Genomic DNA, 15,238 nt, shown 5'->3' on the forward strand with positions numbered 1-15,238 from the left:
TCTTTCTTTCTTTCTTTCTTTCTTTCTTTCGCATTCTCTCTGGAACCACTAAAATCTTCTTCGCCGCAGGCCCCTTTGGGAATCTTCTATGGGCACGATGAGGATGAGTTCTTAATGTTCTTAATGATGACAGATGACAAATAAGACACTAGTAATGAAGAGGTTGAGATCTCGGTTATATATACGCTCGGAACGGGCAGTTGAGGTCATAATCAAGCGTCGAGTCCCCACACTCGTGTCCAAACGTCCTGACTCACTGATATGAAGGGCACTCATTGAAACTGAGACCACGCAGTAGACAGTAATGGAGTGACATGGTCCCTTCATATTGAAGAGGCCTATTGGAGCATATAGCTCTTAGAGTGAGGGGGGATCAGATGCGAGTGGGTGAGAGACTCATGCTTCATTAACTCAAGTAATACAAAAAGAACACCTAAGATTCATACTTGATTATGTCCCATTCAGAGTAACCTGAATGTGTTATTAGCCCACTCTGGGCGGGAACCCCTTTTGGTCCTGCTATCTGTCCTGCTATTTTTGAAAAATCGTGAAAATGTGGCACAAATCTTTGAATATATATTCTTTCAGAGCGAACGTTTTTAACTCAAATCTTTGCTTCTGGGGGATCGCTGGAACTATATATATTTTCAAGATGGGGGTCGGCGGCCAATGTCATATATTTTTGGGGGTCCTCGACATGAAAATGTTTGAGAACGACAGACGTGGAAGCATGAGGTTTTTCAGAGAACTGTCAGGATGTATAGAAGACATTTTGTAGAATCGTCCTCAGGTCTAAATGGGTTAAATTAAGTGGTCTCTTTGGCCAGCACAGAACCTGTGGGTGCTGCATGGCACCTGCTCTCACAGGCTTTGACTTAAGTTTAACCACATTAACCCCTATACTCCGTCCCTTTTTCTGGGGGGGGGGGGGGGGGGGGGGGGAGGGAACATTCGGTGAAAATCTATTAGCTGTTCAGAGATTTTGTGAAGGGAAATACTATAGTAGTGGATAGAGCCCTGGAGGACCCTGATCAGCCGAGTGGGTTTTAAGTGGTTAAGAAAAAAGAAGCTTATAATTAAGATCCATGTGTCCACTGGGTTGTAGAATAAAGATTTATCATTTGGACAAATGGGGCCTTTGGTCTACGCAAATGCAGACAGACTATCTACCATACAAACTTTTATACAGCATGCTAAAACACGCTAATCCAGCTACGTCCTGCTTGCAGCAACACAAGTTAGTTGCACGTGCTCCAATTGTGAGATTGTGATAAAACTGTGGGAATCCTAGGATTGTATATTTTCAAAAATGTTCACATTGAATCACCACAACTCTACGCCGAGCATGTTTTATGAGTCTTTACCAGTTTTACAATTCTTCATTCTAACCTACAGTATAGTCCAAATATGTTCTCTAATGTACAATGTATAATGTACTATGTTTGGCTCACCGAGGGACCAAATTCAGTGCTCTCTATAGTATAAGCACGTCTTCAGCACTTTTATTTGTATTCTTTCAGGATTCTTTTGAAATATCATGAACTTTTCTTCATGTCATTTTAAACAGGGAATGCGTTGTGTTATACCTGTATATCACATTACTGCATCATGTCTCTAGATTCTGCGACGCTATAGAAATCCTACAGGTATCCTAATAAAAAAAAAAGAGAAAACAAACCAATAAAAGTAAGCATCGTAAAATAAAACAAACAAACCAAAAAAAAATAATTAAATTAAATCATCGAGCCATCCAAAATAAATGTTGCTCCATCTTTTTTTGTTGCACAGAACCATGCAAAGGGGTAAGGGTATAGGTTTCTCAGTTTGGCTATTATCTTGTGCCCGTTTGGACAACATATCCCAGTAGACCTCAAGCCATACAGTTGGGTGCCACCGATATTGTCCCTTATCATTTGACCCATTTAGGCCTGACCTCAACATTTTAAAAAATCCTTCTAAATCCTCCAGTTTTCTGAAATAAATATTTTCACGATTTTTCAAAAATAGCAGACCTACAAGCTCGTAGCGCGCCACTCGGTGGCGCGCTATGAGCTTGTAGATCTGCTATTTTTCAATAGCTAAATTATAACATAATGTTTAAAACACCAAAAGGGGTTCCCGCCCAAAATGGGTTAACTGTCCTTTTGCGCAGATCACGCAAACCTCAGCAAAAAGAAAAGGACAATATCGATGGCCTCCAACTGTATGCCTTTATCTGAAGACCATAGTGGAAGCTCTGATGTGTGGTGAAAAAGGATAGACTACATCATATTTGTTATTTTGTGTATGAGTGTGCAGCATTGAGCTTAAAGTGAACTATTTCTTTCTAACAAAGATATCCACAAATTTCTCTCAATCTCAATCTCTCTCTCTCTCTCTCTCTCTCTCTCTCTCTCTCTCTCTCTCTCTCTCTCTCTTTCTGATCTTTTCTCATTTTTAAGGTGTTAGTATAAATAGAAAAAGGGAAAAAAAATCAAAACATTGAGTTACCGTGATAATGGAGGCAATGTTATGCAATACATTAAGACATTTTTCTTTGAGTTTTTTGAGAGGAATGTATCTGAAAAAGGAATGCAATGCTTGTATTCAGACTGTTTAACATCGTAAAAAACTTGCTCTGAAATTAGTAATTAAATAACCCTCTACTATTTGTACATTCAGGCACTGAAAAATCACATGTTCAATATGTAACTAAAAAAGATAGTCGCTCTCAACTTTCCCTTGGTATAAGAACAAGGAAACTGAAACCTTAAAGTTGGCATTTGTGTAAATTTATCCTACTCAGTAGTAATGCCATGTGCATCCCCTTGTCTTCTTCTTCTTTAGCGTGACACTTTCCCCATCCATCCCCAACCGTCCATCTGTGCGGTTCAAACACTGATGTGCTGATCTCGGAGCTTCCGGGCATACGTACATGGCTCTCTCCAAACGGTCACCTTGGCCAGAAACCCATGACACTATAGTCTTTTGAAAGGGAAGTCCAAAGTTTTTTTTTTTTTTTTTTAACTCTCTCCCCCTTCCCTCTCGCCAAACGAACATGATGGTCGGATGGACAGATGGGACGGATTTGGATGGACTCCTCTAGTCCTCCATGGCTGCGATTGGGCCAGCAAGTAAACCCCCATTCGCTCCGCAAACCAACCTCCCTCAGCACCCCCCCACCGCTCGTGGTTTTAAGGACTCTCCGGTGTGATAGCCAGCTCTCACCCCAGCAGCGACCCTGAACTCAAGTCATTTTGTTTTAGAACTATACAAGGGCTTTTACAAAAAAAGCTAACTTGAACAGCCATACAATGGCTAAAACATAAACCATATCTCTACTGTATCTCGTTTTTTTTTGTTTTTTTTAAGTCACTTTATTTATCCTTTTTTCTTTTTGTTTGTTTTTATTTAGGAAGGGGCGGGGGATTGCACGTATTTGTGTGTGTGTGTGTGTGTGTGTGTGTGTGTGTGTGTGTGTGTGTGGGGGGGGGGGGGGTTGGGTGGGTTGATGGTGATTCTCCTTGTTTTGAGTCTTCATTCCTTCCCGTTGTTCTTTTGGAGTAGCTCTGATTCAGTTCTGTGCTGAGAGAGTGACGCGGTCACGGGAGATAATTGGGTTTCGGGATTTGATGTCTGGCAATCGAGTTGGGTGGGAGTGGGGGTTGGGTTGGGGGGGGGGGGGGGGGGGGGGTTGGGGGCTGGCAGGGAAGGGGTGTGAGTATGAAGGAATGGAAAAGTCAGTATACGACACGGGTTCAGTAGTGACTCGGAACAGAGTCACTCGGAGGAGGAGGAGGAGGAGGAGGAGGAGAGGATTTCAGATGGCAGATGATTTGGTTTGGGGGGGGTCTATAGCCTCGGCAACCCATGAAGCAAGCCTTATTTATACTCATCTGCGAAGAGAAAAGCCTGCATGCATGGTCACGACCTATGAGGCAGAGAGTGCATCGGCGGAAGTGTGTCGGGCCCAGAACATCCGTCAGATGTATATTCCCAATCCCCCCGCCCCCCCCCCCGAATACGATATTTTTCGACCAATCACAACACGTGTTTCATTCACGAAGAACAGAATTTGTTAAAGCCTCGACGTAATTTCCTTGAGCGGTATATACTTCCGCCCCCAAATCCTGCTCTCGCTATACTTCCGAGGATACACTCACTACAGCAGTGGGTTGGGGGCATTTTGTAGGAGAGGTGGGGAAGGAGAAGGTTTGGGGGGGGGGGGGGGTGGTTGGGGGGGGGCAGGGGGGGGGGGTGCGTGTTTGCCAGGGCGTGGTGTTGCATTAAGTGCCTCTTGAAGAGAGTCATATGGGGGTCCAGCATATGGGGACCCCCCATACGACTCTCTTCTCCGAGTCACTTAACACAACCAGAGGTTTTACCGAAGTAACCCCCCCTCCCGAAGTCGTCGTCGTCATATATATATATATATCACCCGCTGTCGGAGGAGGTGTGCGGCGCCGTGGAGGGCGACCGCGTCCGGCGGTGGCGTGCGGCCGTGGAGGAAGTCCACGAGCGCTCCGAGGAGCGCGGTTCCGAGCCGCCGCCGCCGCCGCCGCCGCCGCCCCCGCCGCCGCCTCCCCCGCCGCCCCCGCCCCCACCGCCACCCCCACCCCCACCAGAGCGGAATCTGTGCACAAAGCCGTCCAGGAAGTCCTGCTGCTGCTGCGTTATGGCTTGCGAAATGAGGCAGGGCAGCGCCTGCAGCGAGCCCGTCACCGAGTCCAGCTTGTCCTCCAGCGTGCCGATGCGCTTGTCCAGCTCCTCGCTGCGCTCCTGCAGCTCCGACACCAGGTCGTACATCACGTTCTGGGTCTGTGAGGAGGAGGAGGAGGAGGAGGAGGAGGAGGAGGAGGAGGAGAAGGAGGAGGAGGAGGATGGAATGAAGACACAGGGGGGCGTGCAGAGAACGTTAGAGAGGCAGGGGCTGCTGCTGGTAATCCAGTCTGGCAGTGTGCCGCGGGTTCGACTCCCGATCCTGACGGCCTTTACTGCATGTCTGTCTTCCCCCCATCTCTCTCCCCCATTTCCTGTCAGCCTACTGTCTGTCCCTCCATAAAATATATAAATTAAAGGCGCAAGCCACACAAAAAAATACATTTAGAGAGGCAGGGGCTGAAATACCCTAAAAGGGTATTTGTTTTTGCCCAAAACGCGTCGCAGTGCGACGCGCTGAGAGCTTGTAGATCAGCTATTTTCGCAATTTTGAGCTTGCAGATCAGCTATTTTCGAGACACGACCCTGTACGCTTCAGCTACTGGAGATGTGTGCATATGACCTGGATTTCTACACGAATTCTTTCAACGCAAAATGCTGCGTTCCATGCTCAGGAGAGTTTGGAAAAAGGCAATTCTCCTGAATGCTCATGATATGGCATGTCACCATAGTAAATACTGCATTCAAGGTCTTGGCTGGAGAGGGCAGTTTTTAGGGCAGGGGCTGAAGCCCCCTTTGATATCTATGTGTGCACGTGCCTGGGGAGAAGTCAGTGGTGGTAAAAGTACTCACAGCTGTCAAAGTAAAAGAACCACTAGCTAAATCTGTGCAATAAATTGCTCCCAATCATTGTGACAATGTGTTTGGGAGACATTGACAACACAATTCTTTACTTCAGGCTCTGCACTGTGTTTTGGTGTAGGGAAGACGGTCGTGGCCTTATAGACCAACAACTTGTTGGGATAGTAAATCAGTGGTTCCCAAACTTTTTAGCCTGCGACCCAAAACACAACATTGTAGATGTTTGCCCGGGGACCCAAACTGGTGAAAATAGCAGATCTTCAAGCTCTTGTTTTCTAATTTATGGCATTTCTTTGATTTTTCTTACTGGGGAAAAAATAATTGAATTTGTTTTTAATTCAAGAAACAAATGCTTTTTTGGGAATGTTTTGAAATATTAATACCCACAAATGGGTTCCGACCCAGTGTTCCAGTGAACCAGCTCTTGGTTTAAATGACTAATTCCCTCGTCACTCATGGTACAACATAGCACTGCCCTCCATGCTGATCACAGGAATTGTCACAAATCTCTTGAATAGTAGCTTGCGGGTTAGGCTATGACTGAGAGTGGAGTACAGTTCTCAAGTTAAGTACGGTATGATCAAACAAAAAGCCTCAGACATTGCATCAAAGAGATCCTGTGTTAGCTCACCCTTTATAGTCTCGCGTATGGCCAGACAACTATTGCACAATCTCTGAATACAGTATATACAGTCTGGAACAACACCTCCCCCAAAAAAAAAGAATGCTGCCATTTTCCATTCACGAAAATATATTTGAACATATCTTTAGAGTTTATTTTTTATTTCCATTTCTGCCAAGCAGCAAGCACAGTATGCTGAGATGATTTCTATTTATATCAGGATACATTTGTGTGTAAAGACGCAACGGAAGTGTGGAGGAGGCTCCACTTCCTCTTTATATTTGTACTCTTTGTAGTAGAGCTTCCGTTGCTCCAGACTGTATGACGGAAGCATTTTGAAATTGTGAGAGGCAACAGTCTGGCTCACCGCAAACCCTCTTTTCTGTGAGACACGGTTGTTATGTTATATATTGTTATTAGGCTATACGTGTTACTGTCCTATTCTGTTCATTATTATCTTTATAGTCGGACACAAATACCGTACTCGGCGTACTGCAATGAAACATCTTTTTTGCCACTCTCCGACAGTTGAAAGAGGCTACACGATAATAGCATGTATTAAAACTTGTCTTAGAGCATGAATGATGGCACGTCAGGAAGAACACTGATTAATTAAACGAGGAGCTCGGATCTAAACGACAAGGAGGATCATTTACTCAAACCCTAATTGGTCGTTAACATCCAATAGCCATGTCATTATCTCCAACTACAACTAGCCCCACAGACGTATACGTACTGCTTCACTGATGGGAGTGGCCTGTAACCTAAAGCCAGACGCTCTCAGATCTCTGCCTCTATACCGCTACGTCTGGGGAACTCTAACACACACCCATCTCAGCATATGTTGTAAGAATTGAACAATATGAACATTAAGTGTCTCAGAGCCTCTGCCTGAAGACTATAGCATCTCCACCGGTCCAAGGATTGATTGATTGATTGAACATTGTATTAACAGTTTGCAGAATGGGTACAAATTAATTTAACCCCTTATGTTTGAGCCGATATCTGGGTTGAACGTGGTTTGTGGAACTCCCTCTGGTGTTGTGATCTTGTGACTTTGTTGACATTAAAACGGCTTAGACGCCAGGGGGGCGGTATAGGTGCGGTATAGCCATGCAACAAGGTTGTGTCTTCAAACAATGTGACTCCCATTGGAAATGCATTGAGGCGGCCATAACAAACAGAAGACACAGGACACAAGTGTGTCTTGCGTGTGTCTTACGTGTGAGTGAGGCCCATATGTGCAACATGAGCAGAGAAGAAGAGGTCTTGTTGTTGTGCTGAAAGTAAACGTATACTCAAACCTCCGGCACAGAGGCCTACTAGCGATGTGATCATTGTTTTGATTAGCGGGAGCTCGAATACATGTTTTATTGGGCTCCGATCATGCCTACTTCATCTCATAATGAGCCTTAATGTCAATAAGGACGCCGTGCAGGTGTGCACGTGGGGATTTTGGCTGTTTCTTACATGGAACTTACATGGATTAACGCTAATTTATCAAATCTCAGGATCTCGTCTCGTTACCTGTGAAAAGTAAATTAGTCTTGTTATCTCGGGCATGGCCACAGAGGAGTTAAGGAAATATTTTGACAGGTACATGGGTATCTTGGTGGTGTAGCGAATCTTGTAGACCAGGCCCATTGCAAGTTGCTGTACTCGTCAACCCTAAGCCATTCCAACCTATCAAAATGAGCAGGGGTGAGGTGGGTTCTGGGAGTAAGGCCAAAAGTATCCTTTAGTTTGTTTTGGGAAGTCTAGAGCCTTGTTTTAAGGGCATTTGAGGTGCTATGGATGAGGTGCTTGCATAGTCGAAGAGACCTGTGCTCCTGTTAATGTCTTCAAAGTATTTTTGCTGACCAGTGAGCAGATCCTGTACAAGAACATGGTTCTTTGGTTGACTTTTTTGATTTCATTGGTGGCAGTTTTATCACAGGAAAGATTTGCCTCCAGGATGGAACCTATGGGTATAGGTAATTTCGTCTTTTCTTGTGAAGGGGATTCCCCTTGGCCTTAAACGGTTAATACGATGTTTGACTTCACTGTCCCTTGCCGTGCGGGCGACCCGGGTTCGAATCCCGGGTGTTACAAATTTCAATAGCATGGAACAATAGCATGGAACCTTACCTTCAAATGCCGCATACCCCAGTGCTTTAAAGAAGTCACCTCGACAAAACAGTATTCTTCACTTCCTCAAATGAATCCTACTTCATATGCCATGGCATTTGGTATATAGGACTCAAAGGGGTGCATGGTGGTACACTATAGTGCACTGCTATAGCCTGTTGCAGTTTGAGGTTAAGAGTCGACTGCCATTGGGGTGCACGCACGCACGCACGCACGCACGCACGCACGCACGCACGCACGCACGCACGCACGCACGCACGCACGCACGCACGCACGCACGCACGCACGCACACATTGACTAAAGCCAGCAGAGGAAGGGCAAGTAAACACACATTAAAGAAGGCATAGCCTTTAACATTTTAAAATAGGCAGCTGGAGTGCAGTGCAAATGCCACAAATGATCAGGAGGCTTCCGCTCCCCTTTGAAACCAGAGCTGAAGCTGACCCCCACATCCCCCCCCCCCCCCCACTCTGCTGCAGGGTCAGCTGTTTCCAGCAGCGCGGGCCAGTGAAGTGGTGCACACACAGGGTTCACCTGTGCGTGCACCACCGATTCATTTATAATTCAGGGGACTCTTTTCCAGCATGTGGAGGCGCGGAAATTGTGTAGATTCATGCTTTGATCTCATGCTCGAGATCAAACCCTGCAGAGTGCATCACGCATGTCTTCTATGGCTCTTCGGTCTCGGACTATATAGATCTCTTTTATTAACTATACGGCTGAGGTGCTTACTGTACTAGCCCGCCATGTTTTTAGTTTACCTTTCCTCAGTTTCTATAGCATGTACAGGAAAACAACCTCCAAATGCAGCCCATAGGGTTTTCGTCAATCAGCTCAAATGAGTGACGCACAGACATGGACGACAGCTAGCAGTGGCGTGCACAGATAGACACTAGGGGGTGCTAGAGCACCACCTGCCCTTGCCCTCTGGACAGCAATGTGCCCTTTTGAACCACCCCCCCCCCCCCCTTTTTTTGTACACTGTACAGTATGTGGACCATGGTGAAATTGATCAATTCTTGATAAAAAAAAAGCTTGGTTGGTGCCTTGCATGGTTCCCTCTGTCATCGCCGGTGTATGAATGTGTGTGTGAATGCATGGTAATGTAATGGTAATGCACAATATATGTAAAGGCGCTATATATAAATGCACCATTTACAATTTACAATTTACAATTTAGGCATTTAGCAGACGCTCTTAATCCAGAGCGACTTACATTAAGCAATAACAAAAAGCATGGCATACATCACATGTATAAAAAGTAGTTATCATGAATCATGCGTAAACTAAGAACGTAACAGTGGAGTATCTATGTAAACTATACATACTATACTATATAATATATTATACCATTTATGTGTATATAGCAAGTGGTACACAGCCTCACCTTAGCCAGGTCCACCAAGGTGTTGGCCTGATCGTTGAGCTTCCTCTGTTCCATCTTCACACTGCGCAGTCTGGTGGGTGGAGGCACAGGGAGGAGGAGGCACAGGGAGGAGCAACATGGGGACAGGAGGATTCCGAGGAGGAGAGAAGAGAGAGGGAGGGAGGAAGGAAATGGACCAGAGAGGAGGAGGAGGAGGAGGAGGAGGAGGAGGAAGAAGAGGAGGAGGAGGAGGAGGAGGAGGAGAAGAGGGTGTTTTGAAGGTTCACGGAGGAGGAGGGGGGGGGGGGGGCAGACAAGACAGAAGACAACACATGTTTTTAATCATGAAGGCTTTCTCGTTGTGGTTGAGAAAGAAAAGACAGAGAGAAAGAGCATATATGTATAGCCTGCATGCATAATAGATAAATATATACATATGTTTATATACATACGGTATATATCAAGCATTCCCAGTCTTGGTCAATGCAATACCAACCAAAACATGCAAATAATATATACTGAAGTGTATTACGTCGATTCCGGAGGGATGCATTTATATAAACACGGCGTTCTATGATCTTTTTGCTTGTAAATAACAAGATATTTTCCGGGTTCTCACTTGATCTTTTTCCTCGTGTTCACTATACAGACATCCTCAAAAAGCCACACGGCCAGAGGTTTTTTCTTTGCATGATGTTTAATTGTTTTAGAGTAAGAAACTATAGAATGATGCTAGAATGGGGGGTATTTTATTTCAGTTGATAGTTGATTTCATTAATATACAGTTTTTGGTTTTTACATTGCATCTCAGAATGTTATACTCTATATACATGAATGTTGAGTACTGGTGTTGTTGTTGTTTTGTCCTGTATCTGTTCTGTATTTGTTGTCATGTATCGGTTGTCTGTCCTTGAATGTGCAAACTTCAATAAAATACTTGAATAATAAGGGGGGGGGGGGGGGTGCAAATTAATTTGCTGATTTTGAGAAAAAGATCTCGCAATCACACGAGAAATATCTATAGAAAGAACGCAATACGCTTCTGTACAGGAATAACAAAATCTGTGACAGATGCCAAAAATATATACAACCAACCAAGCCCTTTCCACCCAAGATGGAGAGAAAACAGTTTATTTTTTTGTTGGTTGAGAAACATGACATGTCATGCCTCAGTGCTTTCATGTGTCTCTCTCTCTCTTACATGCGCACGCACGCACGCACGCACGCACGCACACACGCACGCACGCACGCACGCACGCACGCACGCACGCACGCACGCACGCACGCACGCACGCACTCACGCAGATCATTGGTAGGATACACACTCTAGCCTTTCTGTAAGCATGCACTTACATGCGATGAATGGTGAGTCAGGAACTGTGTGTGTGTGTGTGTGTGTGTGTGTGTGTGTGTGTGTGTGTGTGTGTGTGTGTGTGTGTGTGTGCGTGCGTGCGTGCGTGCGTGCGTGCGTGCGTGCGTGCGTGCGTGCGTGCGTGCGTGCGTGCGTGTGTGCGTGCGTGCGTGCGTGCGTGCGTGCGTGCGTGCGTGCGTGCGTGCGTGCGTGCACACACACACACAGTTCCTGACTCACCATTCATCGTGGTGTGTGGTGAGCATAAGCATGGATAAAGGACGCAGAGTGAAGATTGCTTCATAAAAAATGTGATTGAGTGATTCTAATATAATTATTTAACAATAAATGTCAAATCGCCATGCAGTGCATCACAATAGCTGACATGGACATCGTGAATGCCTTCAAACTTTTACGTCAAAAGCCATGTCTTCTGTACAGTAACATAAATGTTTCTATAGCATGCCAAGAACCACTGCACTATATCATTCATGCATGTGCTGCTGCGTCACTAGTGGTGGCATCACACAGGTATAACGGAATAGAGGCCTGCGAAAGGATCTCCCTTAATCCATTTTGACCTGACGTCGAAAAAAAAAAAAAAAAGTCTTCTAAATGATGAAAAATGTCTGAAAAACCTCCATGTTTCTATATCAGTTGTGCTCAATATTTCATGTGAAGGACCCCAAAAATTATATGTAATTGGCCACCGAGCCCCCCATCTGAAAATATGTTGTTCCAGGGACCCTCCAGAAGCAAAGATTTGAGTTAAAAACTGAAACTCTGAAAGAATAGATTTGAGGCACATTTTCAGGATTTTTCAAAAATAGCAGACCTACAAGTACATAGCGCGGCACTCGGTGCCGCGCTATGAGCTTGTAGATCTGCTATTTTTCAATAGCTAAAGCATAACATAATGCTATAAACACCAAAAGGGGTTCCCGCCCAAAATGGATTAATTATGAGGCACAATGGCACTCAAGGGCATTCATTCATGTGTAAATCAACGGATGACGGCAGAGTGAGAGCTCGCTTGCTTTAGGCGGAGCCTCCCTGGAGAGCTGTATCTATCTATCACCTCCATCTCCGTTTGGTGTGGCTTCGCTATAACGCCTTAGGTACCATTTGAGGGATGGGAGGCTTTATAACCACTTCAAACCCCCAGGGGGGGACATTCGGCAAAACATAGCCGAGCCACAAGCTTGTGGAACTGATATTTCTATAGCGAGAGAGGTTTGTTCCAGAAGGAAACAACAGCAGACCAAGGGCTCCATTTTCGTCACCGCTAAACCCCTTATCCCTAAACTTCTTTGCCTTTTTATTTTTTTACTATTTTGAAAAACATTTTTGAATAGTTCAACTAGCCAATCTACATTGACACGTTGTGAGCTTGTAGACTGGCCATTTTAACTATTCAAAAATGATTTTCAAAATAGTAAAAAAGGTAAAGAAGTTTAGGGATAATGGGTTTAGCGGTGACGAAAATGGAGCCCAAAGTATAGACTTAAGGTGGCTTTACACTAGCCGATAATCGGGCATTTGAAATCTGACAGCACCACACACTACAGGATAATCGGAGCGGGGCCGAGCAAATATCAAACATTCTTGATGTTGATCGGGCCGATCCCGATCGCGCGCGGGGGGTGCCCGATTGAGTCGGACACCCCCCGAGCGTCAAAAATGCCCGATTATCGGCTAGTGTAAGGCCACCTTTAGTAGAGAGCCGACTCAGGTCTGTTTAGAGTAGAGTTTTGAGGTGGTTGAGCAGTTCTCTAATGACTGACCTCTTGTTACATAAATGCAGGGTTCGATTTGTAAAACAAACAGGGGATGTGGGGAGATTAAACATAAGCCACGTTAGCTATATATATATATTTCTATTTATGACAAATAATTTAATTAATGCAATAATACTTTGAATTGAAAAAAAAAAAGGCTGTAGAAATATTTTGCCCAAAACGGGGACACCTGCAGTGGTTCATGTGGTCAACATACATTTTGTTTTGAATTAAATTGTGATATTATCAAACATAAATACCAACGTGAGTGAGTATGCATAATTAAGTGAGTTTGTCCAGAAGCACGTATAAAACGTATTCCCTTCACACCAATGCTATACATTTTAACACTCTCCCATCCCAATAACGAGTTACACACGCGTTACGTTTTCATCGTTTAATTTGTGTTTTAATGCGTTTTAAGACTTACAGGGTTTCCCCCGGACAGAGTGGGATATAGGTGACGCGTTTTGATGGCGTCATCGGGAAAAACATCCGTCGCCCCGGCAGCGAATATTGTGTTCATAGGTGGCGAGTCCCAAAATCGGTTTGTGATTGGTTGTCAGTGGGGTAGGGAGCGCTGTGCTTTGTTCATTTGGACTAGTAACCCTATCTCTAACTCTAACCTAAACATAACCGCAAGCACGGGAGTGACGCATCCCTCACCAACCTTAATCCGGTCGTTTTAACGCACCCCTCACCAACCTTAATCCGGTCGTTTTAACGCACCCCTCACCAACCTTAATCCGGTCGTTTTAACGCACCCCTCACCAACCTTAATCCGGTCGTTTTAAAGCATCCCTCATCAACCTTAATACGGTCGTCCAGAAGCACGTATAAAACGTATTATCTTCACACCAATGCTATACATTTTAACACTCTCCCATCCCAATAACGAGTTACACACGCGTTACGTTTTCATCGTTTAATTTGTGTTTTAATGCGTTTTAAGATTTACAGGGTTCCCCCGGACAGAGTGGGATATAGGTGACGCGTTTTGATGGCGTCATCGGGAAAAACATCCGTCGCCCCGGCAGCGAATATTGTGTTCATAGGTGGCGAGTCCCAAAATCGGTTTGTGATTGGTTGTCAGTGGGGTAGGGAGCGCTGTGCTTTGTTCATTTGGACTAGTAACCCTATCTCTAACTCTAACCTAAACATAACCGCAAGCACGGGAGCGACGCATCCCTCACCAACCTTAATCCGGTCGTTTTAACGCACCCCTCACCAACTTTAATCCGGTCGTTTTAACGCACCCCTCACCAACCTTAATCCGGTCGTTTTAACGCACCCCTCACCAACTTTAATCCGGTCGTTTTAACGCACCCCTCACCAACTTTAATCCGGTCGTTTTAACGCACCCCTCACCAACCTTAATCCAGTCGTTTTAACGCATCCCTCACCAACCTTAATCCGGTCGTTTTAACGCACCCCTCACCAACCTTAATCCAGTCGTTTTAACGCATCCCTCACCAACCTTAATCCGGTCGTTTTAACGCATCCCTCACCAACCTTAATCCGGTCGTTTTAACGCATCCCTCACCAACCTTAATCCGGTCGTTTTAACACATCCCTCACCAACCTTAATCCGGTCGATTTAACGCATCCCTCACCAACCTTAATCCGGTCGTTTTAACGCATCCCTCACCAACCTTAATCCGGTCGTTTTAACGCACCCCTCACCAACCTTAATCCGGTCGTTTTAAAGCATCCCTCACCAACCTTAATCCGGTCGTTTTAACGCACCCCTCACCAACTTTAATCCGGTCGTTTTAACGCACCCCTCACCAACCTTAATCCGGTCGTTTTAACGCATCCCTCACCAACCTTAATCCGGTCGTTTTAACGCATCCCTCACCAACCTTAATCCGGTCGTTTTAACGCATCCCCCACCAACCTTAATCCAAAATCATATTGTCTGCGGTTGTTGAAAAAAATCACACCCGTGTGAACTGAGTGGTGCAAGGTCTTATATAGTCTGATCAGCTATGTCAGTGACGTCACACACTAACCATAGCAACCATGCTCACCTGTGCACGGACACGTACACAGGTACACAAACATACAGACAAAGCTGGTTGTTGGAGTGGTTTGCACCACTCAAAAATAGTGGTGGCAGCGGGATTTGAACTCGTGAAGCCGATCTGGGCCAAATGTTAAATTAGTTGTCTGTTGGTTGTGTATCATTTATGTTGTACTGTAAATGTGGTGGTGTTAAGGGCTTGTATTTCAAGAATCTGTATATGGGCCTCGACCCGAAACGTCACTAGAGTATCTGCGCACTGGTTGTGGTGGGCCAGTCTGGGAAATAGGGGGAGGGGCATGAACCCCCCGCCCACCCCCCCCTGCAAATCGAACCTTGCGTAAGACGGGAGGTATGCTATGATCCTGCTCTAAGTGAAATCTAAAGCTGCCATAATAACTGTCTTCTTCTCTGAGATACAGCATATATATACAGTTGGAGGCCATCGATATTGTCCTTTTCTTTTTGCTG

The 15,238-nt window shown here is 45.2% G+C and overlaps 1 protein-coding gene across 1 annotated transcript in view; it reads right to left on the minus strand.

Moving 5' to 3' along the window:
* Positions 1–4,413: 4,413 nt before the first annotated feature.
* The window catches only part of LOC306943765 (uncharacterized protein), a gene marked incomplete at both ends in the record, with an annotated part of 110,756 nt that continues 99,931 nt past the window's right edge, over positions 4,414–15,238 (minus strand). The window contains 2 exons of the mRNA XM_079530295.1: positions 4,414–4,797; positions 9,637–9,706. Of these exons, the coding sequence (XP_079386421.1) occupies positions 4,414–4,797; positions 9,637–9,706 (454 nt within the window). The remainder of the gene's footprint in view (positions 4,798–9,636; positions 9,707–15,238) is intronic.

Source organism: Electrona antarctica (genome assembly GCF_951216825.1).
Source record: "Electrona antarctica genome assembly, chromosome: 19".
Taxonomy (NCBI): domain Eukaryota; kingdom Metazoa; phylum Chordata; class Actinopteri; order Myctophiformes; family Myctophidae; genus Electrona; species Electrona antarctica.